Source organism: Pecten maximus, chromosome 5 (genome assembly GCF_902652985.1).
Source record: "Pecten maximus chromosome 5, xPecMax1.1, whole genome shotgun sequence".
Lineage (NCBI taxonomy): Eukaryota > Metazoa > Mollusca > Bivalvia > Pectinida > Pectinidae > Pecten > Pecten maximus.
Window position 1 is genome coordinate 28,007,695 of NC_047019.1, and position 15,910 is coordinate 28,023,604.

The 15,910-nt window shown below is 35.0% G+C and overlaps 2 protein-coding genes across 3 annotated transcripts in view; one reads left to right on the top strand and one right to left on the bottom strand.

Annotated features, from left to right (window-relative positions):
* LOC117327717 overlaps positions 1-3,614 on the bottom strand; it is a 25,770-nt gene extending 22,156 nt beyond the window's left edge. Inside the window, exon 1 of the mRNA XM_033884842.1 lies at positions 3,550-3,614. The gene's annotated coding sequence lies outside the window, so the exon portion shown is untranslated. The remainder of the gene's footprint in view (positions 1-3,549) is intronic.
* On the top strand, positions 2,219-15,710 carry LOC117327718 (proline-rich receptor-like protein kinase PERK1). Of its 2 annotated transcripts, none has more exons than XM_033884844.1 (6): positions 2,219-2,986; positions 3,572-3,619; positions 4,257-4,633; positions 8,798-9,103; positions 13,839-13,917; positions 15,008-15,710. In XM_033884844.1, exons 3-6 carry the CDS (start codon positions 4,579-4,581, stop codon positions 15,396-15,398), a joined length of 831 nt encoding a protein of 276 aa, XP_033740735.1. In that variant the 5' UTR covers positions 2,219-2,986; positions 3,572-3,619; positions 4,257-4,578; the 3' UTR covers positions 15,399-15,710. The 2 variants fall into 2 exon arrangements, with proteins under 2 accessions (XP_033740735.1, XP_033740736.1); XM_033884845.1 differs by having other exon boundaries at positions 2,232-2,986; positions 15,011-15,710.
* The last annotated feature ends 200 nt before the right edge of the window (positions 15,711-15,910 follow it).

Below are 15,910 nucleotides of genomic sequence, written 5' to 3' on the forward strand. Positions count from 1 at the left end.
CGCCAGTGACGGTAAAGTGTTAAGGTCCAATAAGCCATCTACGACAATGAAATGGGTGTGCCATGGATTCAGTAATAATTTACATAACATTCATATTCACAGAAAAAAATATATATATACGCATCCATGAATTAATTGTTGGACTTCACTTTAGAGTGTTGTACATTAATGTATATAAGAGAACAGTAGATAGTCATAATGTCATGTCAAAATAACACATATACTAGGATTGCTTGACCTAAAAGGTTAATCAATCTATTTGTACTATCAACTTATAAAATGTATATTATTACAAACCAACATGATATTTTACATGAAATGCAATATTTGTATAAAGAATTATATAGATTTAGAGATGTTGATGATATTGATCTGGACCATTATCTTCATGGTTGTAGTGTTCCCAAATTAAACTTTTAAATTAAGGATACATGAAATTAGATGAAGCAAGCAAGACACTAGAAAATATGAAAAATAATAACAGCCCATATTCTGATGGCTTCACAGCGGAAGTTTTTAATTTCTTTTGGAAATATTTAGGTAATATTGTCGTATGATCAATAAATTATTGTTTCTCGATATGCCAGCTTTCTGTAAACCAAAGACAATGTAAAATCACTTTCTTACCTAGAAGAAAGATAAAACACGCCTCTTATGAATATTGTGTATAAGATTGCTTCTGGGTCCTTTCTCATAGGATTATATCAGTGTTAGGTAAGTTAATCAATGAAGATCGGACAGTAATATATTAAATGTTACAACATTTAATTATGTTGTTGATGATGTTTGGAATGATAGCAATGCAAGATTTATTAATGAATGAGAATGTCAAAGCAATGAGTGCGATTAAGGAGCATGATTGTATGTAATGAATGTATGATAGGGTTATAAGGTATACAAAAGAGTTGATGATAACATAGCTGTGGAGATCAGAGTGTGATGATGAAGTGTGAGATTTAGTACATATTTGTATGTGTGTGGGAATGCTGTGGGTTAGTGGGTGTGTCCCTGTTTTTATATCTGTATTAAAATCTTTGGAAAAAAGCTTGTTTGTATCTCACAAGTTTATAAACCACACATAAGAGCAAACAAGTGAACCCTACTGTGTTACTATAACATAAAGCATCATATTGTACATAAATAGTATCATTTTGTTATTTTAAGATATATTTTTTTCAGTATACAAATTCAATGGAGAATACCTTTATTGTGAACTTTAGTTGATGACCATATTTTTACATGCCATTATTGTATATAAGGTTGTTGAGTTTTAAGCTACGCGTACATTACATGACAAAAATCATATCTTGTTTTTTTTTATCCAAATAAATGCCTTCAATTATTTTGCTGTGCGCCCATAAAAGACTATGAGAATGAAATATTTGGACATCATAATGTATTTCAGTGTACTATTGATAAAGTCATTATGTATTTCAGTGAACTATTGATAAAGTTATAATATATTTCAGTGAACTATTGATAAAGTCATAATTATTTACGTGTACTATTGTATGCTTATGTTATACACGGTCAGTAATTTCTAGATTAAAAATGATAATTGTACATATGTATATTTGGTGTAGGTTGATCTATACGTTTATACTATTTTTATTCTATTTTGAAACAGACTATACTTCCATTCTATCTAGGTAAACTCAGGTAATATTATTTCTACAAAAACACCGCTAGCTGAATTGAAATGAACCCATAATATATATTGATTTGGTTTGAATTCAGTAGGAATTGGACAGCTGACAGGCTATAGGTAAGTTCTTTCCTTACAATAATACTCCTTGGCAGTCATTTAAATGACTTTGTACTTGGCAGTCTGAAAGGAATATTTGTTTCCAGAAATATTTCATTATCTTGTAACCTTACTATATAGATGGTCTTTATGGTTGTATTTTTTAACATAACATTCATTAAATTTTACATGTTCATTGAATGATAAAGCACATACAATACCATTGTATACTTAATCCACTGTGCATGTGCTCATTGCATATAATCGTTTGCTATCATGTTATACATGTAAAATGAATTTATTGAAATCTCGGATCAATTTAATTAAAACAGTTATATTAACGAAAACGCAAACATGTCACATTGATGATGCAATTAAAGACAGGGAAATGTCAATATTAACATGATATTATCATCACAATGTTTTGGGTAGGAAATATCAGTAAATCTGTTGTAGTTAAACTGAAGGTCATTATTAAATAACGATAAGTGTATACATTAGGAAATAGAGATGGGATTCCCTATAATATCCCCTTCCTTCATTTTAAAACGAGATGTGATTTTTTCACAAGGACGTCATTGAATTAACGAATATAATGGGTATTTGGTATGCTAAAGCCGATATACATGTACGCAGTAAGCCTTCTCCACAATTAAATGTAATCACTCGGTGCATACAGGATTAACATTGGGATATTACCATTAATATATGTACCCGATATTGTACTTGTTTGTAAAGAAAATGTGTTATTTAAAAAAAAGTACTGAGTTTGTTCGACAGGGAAATCTTTAATGGTATTTTATATTCGTGGTGTCTATGAATAATTCAAAACTGTTATGGGCACAAGGAAATAAACAATGACGACGAATACTACAGGAAAACCTGACCTCACAGTGTATTAATGTCCGTGCACCCTTATGTCTGCTCCTATAGACGGCCCTGTTTTGGTGTCTGTCGCACCTTACGTGTTTGTTCAGGATTGAATCGCGAGCTTGTCAGTTAAAACTGGTTAAACCGGATGGGTTGGTTCTATAATATATCTAAATATATATTACTAAATCAATCATAAGTGTTTCTGCTGTATAGTGTGTGTGGATTACAACATAAACCAGTCAGTTTCATGCTCTGTGGAGTCTCCGACTCATCAATTTGTATAGAGCAGTTCACACTTCCCGACGACTAGGGACGAAATGACTCTATGGCTGTTCGTATTTTTGTGGACGTTATTTAGTTTAAGCAGAGGTAAGTGAGTGTCCTTTCTAGGGTTTATTGGGAATGGAGGAAATAATGCAAATGTTAGTTAACACATGGATGCTCAAACTGAACTTTATGATAACGAAAAAAAATAAATTATGTAAAACTATGTCAAAAAATATAAATCAACGCTGATTGGCGGCACGGGGACCTGAGAATTCGTTACAGTCTACTTGAATTCGGGTTTTTGGTTGGGCTTTTTAGGGGGAAGGGGAGGGAGGAGGGGCTACAAGAACTTTAAAATGGTAATTTAGCCCCCAAATCTCAGTCTGAAAATGAGCTATCCATTCAATCATCCACATATCATTTCATCCACGTTTTTATCTATTTATTGTCTATTTGCATGAATCGTCGATTTAAATAACATCATGATAAAAAAAATCAAAATTACAAAAAAAATAAAACCATACTCGTGTGCGACGTTTTCAAACTAGAATGAAGATGTTTATGATTAGTTCATATGAGAAATGACATAATACCTGATGTCAGACAGTATGTTTATGGAACAAAACAAAAACTATATAATGTTGCTTATTATTTGATAATTTTACCTTGTTTACTGTTTACAAACAGATTCGGTCGGGACAGTGTGTTCAGATGCAGTTACAGATGGAACTACAGGTAATTAAGCCTTGCCAGTTATGTAACGACACGATTGATTGGTTAATAGTAACGACACTATTGATTGGTTACTGTAATAACTCAATTTATTGTACCTATTGGCAGCTGGTAGATATGATAGCTTGAACATTATATATACAATATATTCATTGACGTCGGTTATAGTAAAATCGCCAACTTCGACAAAACTTTGAATTAAAGGATTGATGGAGTTCGCTGAGATGTTGTAAATGTCGCTGATTGGTCAAAACTTAAAACAATTATCATCTTACACCTGTACGCACAGCTATGAACATTCTTATATTATCTTGTATGCATTGATTAGACACAAACCTGATTCAATTCATATTTATAAGCAAGAATAAAAATAGCTAATATATGTATGTATAGTCGTATCATGGCGGATTGTACAAATAGGAGTTGGGAGATTCTAGCAAAACTTCAATATTAGCACACATAATTCCATAACTGTGTTTATTCACTTAACACAGCGGAAATTTCAAAGTTATATATAAAAGCATATAACGAAAAGAAAACCACTTACTTCACTTTATAACAGAGTTTAAATACCCTTTCATGTAAGTTATATTTACCATTGGAGTATTCGTCTTACGATGTTCAAATATTGTCCTTACAGTGCTGAAGATGTGTGAGGACGGTAATGTCGTAGGTGAACGTGTGGTTATAGACACGTACGAGTCATCTGGGTACAGAAATGATGGCGGCAGTATCAACTGTTCCTGTACGGCAACACTGGGGGGACTTTCCGACGGGACGTTGACAACCGTTGATTTTGGACCTGTCAAGACGTTATACCCTCCGTCTGGATGTGGAAGTTCTGTTACTCTGACTCCACAGCTACAGCTACAAGGTTTCCAAACGCACTCAAATAAGTTCTTTTGTAGTGTTACCAATGTTACATTCAACAGTGTTAGGAACAACGACACATTCACTGTTGTATGGGATTCCGGGCCCAGTGGGAGTACGTCAGACTATTGTCTTCATTTAAGGCAGGTATGTGGTGTTTATATCGTATAATGTTATCGATCAAGGATAAGTTAGTTTTTTCATGTCTTTAGTATTTATTATATAAAGAAAAATAAAAACTCCACAACACGTCTTTAGCGCTTTCGTCGCATCTCGGCGATTCTTTGAACTGATGTATTCTAAGAAGTGCATTGTGACTTCAATCAACATTATGAAATGTATTAAATATTGGCCTATTGTAGCTTCAATCCAGATTTTCGCTTTTGTTCGTGAGTATCAACGTTTAACTCTTAGAATCGCAGACGAGTCCTAGAAGAATCAAATAGGGGTGTTATGTAGTTGAATCCACTTTGGCTGTATTGTATCTAATTCTAAATTTGTATTGAAAGAGGACTTTTTTTTGCTTGTGTGTCTTGTACAATTCTAAGGCATTGAATATACCGATAAAGACTTATATTCAGCTATACACCGGTGTTTAATAATGTCTTGAAACTATGCTTGTAGTTTGATGGTAAGCTCTGCTAGGGACTTTAAATACTTTTTATTTTGCAGGCCACATATATTTAACTGTGCATGATTGGTTGCACTGATTCATAATATTACCAATTTTTATTTTATAATGATACAGATTAAGGACTAAACACTTGTATGATAAAGATTAAGGACCAATCACCTGTATGAATCTCATGCAGGACTAAATATCCATGTATGATACGCGTGCAGGAATACATACCCATTTATGATACAGATTAAGGACTAATCATATGCTACAGGTTGCTGACTTAACATCTGTATGACACAGGTTAGTTACCTGTATCATACAGGTTTTTTGTCATTAACCTGTATCATACAGGTGTTTAATCATTAACCTGTATCATACAGGTGTTTAGTCATTAATCTGTATCATACAGGTGTTAAGTTCTTAACCTGTATCATATAGGTGTTAAGTTCTTGACCTGTATCATACAGGTGTTTAATAATTAACCTGTATCATACATGTGTTTAATCATTAACCTGTATCATACAGGTGTTTAATCATTAACCTGTATCATACAGGTGTTTAATCATTAACCTGTATCATACAGGTGTTTAATCATTAACCTGTATCATACAGGTGTTTAATCATTAACCTGTATCATACAGGTGTTTAATAATTAACCCGTATCAAACATATGTTTTTTCATTAACCTGTATCATACAGGTGTTTAATCATTAACCTGTATCATACAGGTGTTTAATCATTAACCTGTATCATACAGGTTTTTAATCATTAACCTGTATCATACAGGTGTTTAATCATTAACCTGTATCATACATGTGTTTAGTCATTAACCTGTATCACACAGGTGTTCAATCATTAACCTGTATCATACATGTGTTTAGTCATTAATCTGTATCATACAGGTGTTAAGTTCTTAACCTGTATCATACAGGTGTTTAATAATTAACCCGTATCAAACGTATTTTTTCAATAACCTGTATCATACAGGTGTTTAATCATTAACCCGTATCATAAAGGTGTTTAATCATTAACCTGTATCAAACATGTGTTTAGTCAATAACCCGTATCATACAGGTGTTTAATAATTAACCTGTATCATACAGGTGTTTAATTATTAACCTGTATCATACAGGTGTTTGGTCATTAACCCGTCTCATACAGGTGTTTAATCATTAACCTGTATCATACAGGTTTTTAATCATTAACCTGTATCAAACATGTGTTTAGTCAATAACCCGTATCATACAGGTGTTTAATCATTAATCTGTATCATACAGGTGTTTAGTCATTAACCTGTATCAACAGGTGTTTAATTATTAACCTGTATCATACAGGTGTTTGGTCATTAACCCGTCTCATACAGGTGTTTAATCATTAACCTGTATCAAACATGTGTTTAGTCAATAACCCGTATCATACAGGTGTTTAATCATTAATCTGTATCATACAGGTTTTAATCATTAACCTGTATCATACAGGTGTTTAATCATTAACCCGTATCAAACATGTTTGTAGTCATTAACTTGTATCATACAGGTGTTTAATCATTAATCTGTATCATACAGGTGTTTAGGCATTAATCTGTATCATACAGGTGTTTAATTATTAACCTGTATCATACAGGTGTTTGGTCACTAACCCGTCTCATACAGGTGTTTAATCATTAACCTGTATCATACAGGTTTTTAATCATTAACCTGTATCATACAGGTGTTTAATCATTAATCTGTATCATACAGGTGTTAAGTTCTTAACCTGTATCATACAGGTGTTTAGTCATTAACCTGTAGCATACAGTTACTTAGTCATACTGATAGCAGATCGTGAATATTTTACAGGAACTTTTTTTTTTTTATAATTTTTTTATTTTCAAAAGCATTTGATAATAATAAAGACATATACATGTTATATCCACTCACATACAAGTATACAATTCATTCCATTATCATTCCCATCCTTCATCAAAATCATCATCTTTCTCGTTAATCGTCTATTATTTGTTTAATATTAACTAGAGCATATCATCATCATCATTATTCATCATAATCACATTCAAACATTTTCACAATCATCATCATCATCATCATCATCATCATCATCGTCATCATCATGAGTTCTATCATCATCATCATCATCATCATCATTATCATCAATCAAAATCGTTCATAATAATTATCATAATTATTGTCTCATCATCATCATCATCATCATGATCATCATCATGAAATCTATCATCATCATTATCATCAATCATAATCATTCATCATAATTATCATAATTATTGTCTCATCATCATCATTATCATTTTCATCAATCATAATCATTCATAATAATTATCATAATTATTGTATCATCATCATCATCATCATCATCATCATAATCATCACAATCCTTCATCCTAATCATCATTACTATCATAATCATTTTCTCATTCTTGTCATCATCAACATCATCACAAGTTCTCATGTCATGATAAAATAATAAAAACAAAAAATCAAAAACAAACAGACATATGATGTTTGTGGTGTAAGGAACATATGGACAGCCATGAGTATTTCTGCAAAGCAGATAAACATGTATAACTTCCACACACAACCACACATACCTGCACACATATCCACACCCACCCTCCCACACAACCTAAACACTCATAACTCATCCACCTCACAAACACATAACACGCACATACACCCTCACCACATAGACAGTACAACCAGACACACATACAATAAACATTAAAGGGAAAGAGACATATATCTAATATATCCATTCAAATAAAGTGATCAACTTACAGAGAGAGAGAGAGAGAGAGAGAGAGAGAGAGAGAGAGAGAGAGAGAGAGAGAGAGAGAGAGATAAGCCACATTTACTTACAAGGTATATTCTGTAAGTGTTAGATGAATAACAAAAAAAAATAAGAAACCTAAATAAACAATTAAAGCCAAATGTGGAGACTTGGGGTTAGCTGTGTACATATAGTAGGGAAAACAAAATTTAGTGTCGGATAAGCTACATTTCCAGGATAGGTTTCCATTTTCTCCAATTAATTTCAAACTTCCTTCTCATGTAGATGTTTTTCCTATAGTTAATAAAGCTTTGAATAATGAAGTGGTCTTTAATAACATTAATAAGTGCATTGAGGCTCAAGGACTTGTGAAGACATCTAGTTTTATATATATAGTTATTTTACAGGAACTTAATGACTATTCATCGAAACTTGAAGGCGACTAAGTAAACTCGAAACATGTTGAAAAAATGCGAAAATATCTCGATAGAAGCTAGATTAGGCCAATATTTGATAAATTTCATAATTTTCATTATTGAATGTCAAGAGAACACCAACCACATTTGAGCACGCAAACTATATTATATTAATTAAATGCTTGATAAAGTTTACGGTAAACCCTAGAGACTAAAGTACACCTACAGTGTCACCTACAGTGTCACCTACAGTGTCATCTCCCAAAGAAGTTTACAAAAGACACACTATATTAGCCCTTTCAATAAAAATTAGAGTTAAACGTGACATTAATTCCACTGTATAACTGTTTCCTCCTTCTAGCCTTAGTCCACAATTCTAATGGCCTTCATTGTTAATACAGGAGGCAACGAAAGAAATTAAAAACAGGTCGAAAGAAATCTCAGATGGTTGATGATTATGAATTAACGAAATTTGTTTTAAACTTTTAGGCACGGGGTCATCATTATCTCTAAAATGTAGTCCGAGTTTAACGACGACGGGAAGTACGACAGCGGCCACATCGTCAGTAACGACAACAACTAGTACTACATCTCCAACCACAGCCAGTCCTACTTCTCCAACCACAGCCAGTCCTACTTCTCCAACCACAGCCAGTCCTACTTCTCCAACCACAGCCAGTCCTACTTCTCCCATCACTACCAGTACTGACAGGGAAACCACTGTTTCTTCAACTAAGTCCGCCATTGTAACGGAGGAAACAACACTAGCAGATCCAAATAAAGAGAAATTGGACAGTAAGATTTAACTTAAATATTCGTATTTTGTGTTCTCACTTTCTATTTTGTTGAATGTTATAAAAAAAATATACTGAATTAGTTATAGTCATTCATTATGATTTCATACTTAATACTCCTGGGTTTGCATTTGTTTTCGCATTTGAAGCTCTGGGATATGTCATGATCAAAACAAAAAGGCTCAGTCACTGTCGTCTTGTGGATAAAACAAGAAGATTGGTTTGATCCTTTGACGTACATATCAAGCTAGCATCAGGTTTGCCATATCGTTAAAGTGGCTGGTTTTGCTCTTAGCTGCACTCCTCTAGTTTTGAAAAGAAACGGTTGTGGCTTCTTCGACTGTATTCCTCATATATCCCTGAAGGTTATTCCCTACTGGACACCCGTCCTCATATATCCCTGAAGGTTGTTCCCTCTTTGACATCCGTCCTCATATACCCCTAAAGGTTGTTCCCTCCTGGACATCCGTCCTCATATATCCCTGAAGGTTGTTCCCTCCTGGACACCCGTCCTCATATACCCCTAAAGGTTGTTCCCTCCTGGACAACCGTCCTCATATGTCCCTGAAGGTTGTTCTCTCCTTGACACCCGTCCTCATATGTCCCTGAAGGTTGTTCCCTACTGGACAACCGTCCTCATATGTCCCTGAAGGTTGTTCTCTCCTTGACACCCGTCCTCATATATCCCTGAAGGTTGTTACCTCCTTGACAACCGTCCTCATATGTCCCTGAAGGTTGTTCCCTACTGGACACCCGTCCTCATATATCCCCGAAGGCTGTTCCCTCCTTGACAACCGTCCTCATATATCCCTGAAGGTTGTTCCCTACTGGACACCTGTCCTCATATATCCCTGAAGGTTGTTCCCTACTGGACACCCGTCCTCATATATCCCCGAAGGTTGTTCCCTCCTGGACAACCGTCCTCATATGTTACTAGCTAATGGAAGTATGTTAAACCCCATACAAACAAATTATTTATTTCAATTGGTGTATCCCATTTAGTTACGTCAAAGTAACTTTAATGTATCTGTTTAGTCACGGATTATTTCACCTCAAGAATCGTGTCAAGTCGTTCATAATTAACATAGGAGATATAGTCACACACCTTGCTTAAATTGTTTAAAACGTCATTCTTTATTGATTATCAGTGTAAATAATCTTCATGTTGCTGGTAAACTCATACACTGTATGCTGAGTTTGCCGACCACTTAGGGAGTCTCCCAATCATTAGCGGATTTTTGGTTGCATCTAAAAAGAAGTCTGAAATATACATATATTTTTGTAGACGTAGAAATAGTTATTATTTGTTACCTGTTTCATTGTGGGTGGTGTGAAGTAACAGTGATGTAACAGTGGTTCTTGTATAACCGGTTTACATAAACACAATTATAATATAAGTTGTAACTCTCTATGTCATGCTACATTTTATTTCTTTAAAAGAAATAATTACAGCTGTTTTGTTTGTGATAACTCCATGAAGTGAACTATTTTCTAACAAGCGTGAGTAATAAACATGTCATCTTTACCATATAGGTAGGTGTCTATGTTGATGCCCTCTTTACCACATAGGTAGGTGTCTATGTTGATGCCCTCTTTACCACATAGGTAGGTGTCTATGTTGATGCCCTCTTTACCACATAGGTATGTGTCTATGTTGATGCCCTCTTTACCACATACGTATGTGTCTATGTTGATGCCCTCTTTACCACATAGTTAGGTGTCTATGTTGATGCCCTCTTTACCACATAGGTTTGTGTCTATGTTGATGCCCTCTTTACCACATAGGTAGGTGTCTATGTTGATACCCTCTTTACCACATAGGTATGTGTCTATGTTGATGCCCTCTTTACCACATAGGTATGTGTCTATGTTGATGCCCTCTTTACCACATAGGTATGTGTCTATGTTGATGACCTCTTTACCACAGAGGTATGTGTCTATGTTGATGCCCTCTTTACCACATAGTTAGGTGTCTATGTTGATGTCCTCTTTACCACATAGGTATGTGTCTATGTTGATGACCTCTTTACCACATACGTATGTGTCTATGTTGATGCCCTCTTTACCACATAGGTATGTGTCTATGTTGATGCCCTCTTTACCACAGAGTTAGGTGTCTATGTTGATGTCCTCTTTACCACATAGGTTTGTGTCTATGTTGATGCCCTCTTTACCACATAGGTTTGTGTCTATGTTGATGCCCTCTTTACCACATAGGTAGGTGTCTATGTTGATGCCCTCTTTACCACATAGGTATGTGTCTATGTTGATGCCCTCTTTACCACATAGGTATGTGTCTATGTCAATGCCCTCTTTACCACATAGGTATGTGTCTATGTTGATGTCCTCTTTACCATATAGGTATGTGTCTATGTTGATGTCCTCTTTACCACATAGGTATGTGTCTATGTTGATGCCCTCTTTACCACATAGGTATGTGTCTATGTTGATGCCCTCTTTACCACATAGGTAGGTGTCTATGTTGATGCCCTCTTTACCACATAGGTATGTGTCTATGTTGATGCCCTCTTTACCACATAGGTAGGTGTCTATGTTGATGTCCTCTTTACCACATAGGTATGTGTCTATGTTGATGCCCTCTTTACCACATAGGTAGGTGTCTATGTTGATGCCCTCTTTACCACATAGGTATGTGTCTATGTTGATGCCCTCTTTACCACATAGGTATGTGTCTATGTTGATGCCCTCTTTACCACATAGGTAGGTGTCTATGTTGATGCCCTCTTTACCACATAGGTATGTGTCTATGTTGATGCCCTCTTTACCACATAGGTATGTGTCTATGTTGATGCCCTCTTTACCACATAGGTATGTGTCTATGTTGATGCCCTCTTTACCACATAGGTATGTGTCTATGTTGATGTCCTCTTTACCACATAGGTATGTGTCTATGTTGATGCCCTCTTTACCACATAGTTAGGTGTCTATGTTGATGCCCTCTTTACCACATAGGTATGTGTCTATGTCAATGCCCTCTTTACCACATAGGTATGTGTCTATGTTGATGCCCTCTTTACCACATAGGTAGGTGTCTATGTTGATGCCCTCTTTACCACATAGGTATGTGTCTATGTCAATGCCCTCTTTACCACATAGGTAGGTGTCTATGTTGATGACCTCTTTACCACATAGGTATGTGTCTATGTCAATGCCCTCTTTACCACATAGGTAGGTGTCTATGTTGATGACCTCTTTACCACATAGGTATGTGTCTATGTTGATGCCCTCTTTACCACATAGGTAGGTGTCTATGTTGATGACCTCTTTACCACATAGGTATGTGTCTATGTTGATGCCCTCTTTACCACATAGGTATGTGTCTATGTTGATGTCCTCTTTACCATATAGGTATGTGTCTATGTTGATGTCCTCTTTACCACATAGGTATGTGTCTATGTTGATGCCCTCTTTACCACATAGGTATGTGTCTATGTTGATGCCCTCTTTACCACATAGGTAGGTGTCTATGTTGATGCCCTCTTTACCACATAGGTATGTGTCTATGTCAATGCCCTCTTTACCACATAGGTAGGTGTCTATGTTGATGTCCTCTTTACCACATAGGTATGTGTCTATGTTGATACCCTCTTTACCACATAGGTATGTGTCTATGTTGATGCCCTCTTTACCACATAGGTAGGTGTCTATGTTGATGCCCTCTTTACCACATAGGTATGTGTCTATGTCAATGCCCTCTTTACCACATAGGTAGGTGTCTATGTTGATGCCCTCTTTACCACATAGGTAGGTGTCTATGTTGATGCCCTCTTTACCACATAGGTTTGTGTCTATGTTGATGTCCTCTTTACCACATAGGTTTGTGTCTATGTTGATGACCTCTTTACCACAGAGTTAGGTGTCAATGTTGATGCCCTCTTTACCACAAACGTATGTGTCTATGTTGATGCCCTCTTTACCACATAGGTTTGTGTCTATGTTGATGCCCTCTTTACCACATAGGTATGTGTCTATGTTGATGCCCTCTTTACCACAGAGTTAGGTGTCTATGTTGATGCCCTCTTTACCACATAGGTATGTGTCTATGTTGATGCCCTCTTTACCACAGAGGTCAGGTGTCAATGTTGATGCCCTCTTTACCACATACGTATGTGTCTATGTTGATGCCCTCTTTACCACATAGGTTTGTGTCTATGTTGATGTCCTCTTTACCACATAGGTATGTGTCTATGTTGATGCCCTCTTTACCACATAGGTTTGTGTCTGTGTTGATGCCCTCTTTACCACAGAGGTAGGTGTCTATGTTGATGCCCTCTTTACCACAGAGGTAGGTGTCAATGTTGATGTCCTCTTTACCACATACGTATGTGTCTATGTTGATGCCCTCTTTACCACATAGGTAGGTGTCTATGTTGATGCCCTCTTTACCACAGAGGTAGGTGTCAATGTTGATGTCCTCTTTACCACATACGTAGGTGTCTATGTTGATGCCCTCTTTACCACATAGGTATGTGTCTATGTTGATGCCCTCTTTACCACATAGGTATGTGTCTATGTTGATGCCCTCTTTACCACATAGGTAGGTGTCTATGTTGATGCCCTCTTTACCACATAGGTAGGTGTCTATGTTGATGCCCTCTTTACCACATAGGTATGTGTCTATGTTGATGCCCTCTTTACCACATAAATATGTATCAATGTTGATGCCCCCTTTACCACATTAATACATTGTATGTATCATTGTTGTATCATTTCAGTGCCGGTAATCATCGCCATTGCTGTAGGGGGCGTGGTCTTTCTCGTCATCTGCATTATTATAGTCATCTTATACTCAAGGTCAGTATTCAAAATACAGTATCATTAATTCAATATCTTAAATGAACTAAAATTTCGATAGAAACTGGTTTAAATTTATCTTGGAATTTATTTAAAAATTGGTTAACGATATCGAAAATTCTTCAAAAGGGCTTGCCAATTTGATTTAAAAAAAAAAAAAATAAACTTGAAAAACACCTTCGAAAATAAAGCCTTATACATGTCAAAACTGGAAAATGAACTGGAATACCTTAAGAAAACAGAACTCATAATATATGTTAAATGAATTTGATAATGAATATCTAGTCTGTTTAAGCGTTAAAATATTTCAGATTAGACAAGTAGTTCTCCCAAATTGCTGTACTTGTATTAGTCTTATCAAAAAGCGTGAACCTCTCTAGTATATGTGACAGTTTTATGAAATACCTTTCAAGAAAATCTTAAAAGCCATTTGATGTAGAATGTAAGTTATTACTTTATCATTGTAGTCTGTATTTCTATGTTGTCCGTCATTTACGCAAATTGTAATAAATATTGGCCTCTTGTTACATATCTGAGATAAATTAAAATTTGATGTAACATATCTGGGAGAAATTAATCTGATGTAATGCATCTGAGAGAAGTTTAAATCTTAAATCTGAACATCATGGTTTAAAAAAGAATTTGAAATAAAATTATGTTTTAATATTATGCTTACATCAATCTATATATATTTTTTTTTTTTTAATTTTATTTTGGTAATTGCTTACAATAATCAAAACGAACGTGAAATAATAAATATATGTAGATTTTGTGTAACATATATAAAGGGGATTTTAGTCACCACGTATGTGCTGATATTTGGTTATATTCAAAACTTATTGATTCATTTATTTATTTATTTTTCAAAAGTATAATAGTTATTTTTTTCACTCATTACTATATATTTTATTGCTTACCCTCGTACCATGCCCATGTATATATACAATAGTCGATTTCACTTAATTAGCTCTTAGTTTGATAAAACATGAATTTCATTAAAACAATATCAATAAAACATTTTGGAATGATTTGATATATTTTGGTGAATTAAATCCAATATTCAAGCTAAAATATCATTCTTATTTGACGAAAGGAAAAGAAAACAGAAGGAACCCAGAGAAACAGCAAGCGTAGTGCATAATAATATATATGATACAAGGAGAATGTATCTACCGGATACGGAAATCAGACACATAGCGACACCTAGTGGCGATATGTATGCACAGGTAGAAAAGAATTCAAATATGGAAACAGCGATGGATTCAAACGATCTATCTTTTGAACTGGAACAGGAAATAGAACACGTGGTGACATCTAGTGGTGATATATATGCACAAGTATCAAAGGATTCAAATGAGAAAACAGTGAAAGATTCAAACGATTTACCTCATGAACCGGAACAGGAAATAGAACATGTGGTGACACCTAGTGGTGATATATATGCACAAGTTGAGAAGACGTCTGAAGATGTGTACTTGTGATATCAGGATGTACAGTTTTATAGTAGCTGTCACTGGAATGTTTAATTCAAACTCAATGTGACAGTGCTCTATCTGGTCCGTCCAAGAGAACAGACAACTGTTGTTGGCCAGAACGCCTCAAGTGACAATCTGTACATGAGAAGAAGAGTTCATTGTTCTTGAAAGCAGACTATGGAATATTTATGCTTAAGATAAATGTTTGCTTTGTACAAATCCTAAATATAATGATAGAAACAAGCACGTGCGTTCATTTTGATACATGTCTGTACTTCAAACAATGCAAATCAAATAGAACCATTGTATTGACCATCACTCGCATCTCCTGTTATGATTGCGATAACCTGCCTACAAATAGAAAAAATATATACATACATTCATACCTGGTCAAGTGTGTGACATACTATATCAAACTATGGGACGTTATGAAAAACTGGACAATACAATCTCTTAATGTTCTGGACAATACAATCTCTGTATGTTCTGGACAATACAATCTCTGTAGGTTATGGACA

Coding starts and splice junctions, on each gene's coding strand:
- LOC117327718 (XM_033884844.1), top strand. CDS start 4,579: ATGGGATTCCGGGCCCAGTGGGAGTACGTCAGACTATTGTCTTCATTT. Junction 4,634..8,797: donor ATTGTCTTCATTTAAGGCAG/GTATGTGGTGTT, acceptor TTAAACTTTTAG/GCACGGGGTCATCATTATCT. Junction 13,918..15,007: donor ATAGTCATCTTATACTCAAG/GTCAGTATTCAA, acceptor CTTATTTGACGA/AAGGAAAAGAAAACAGAAGG.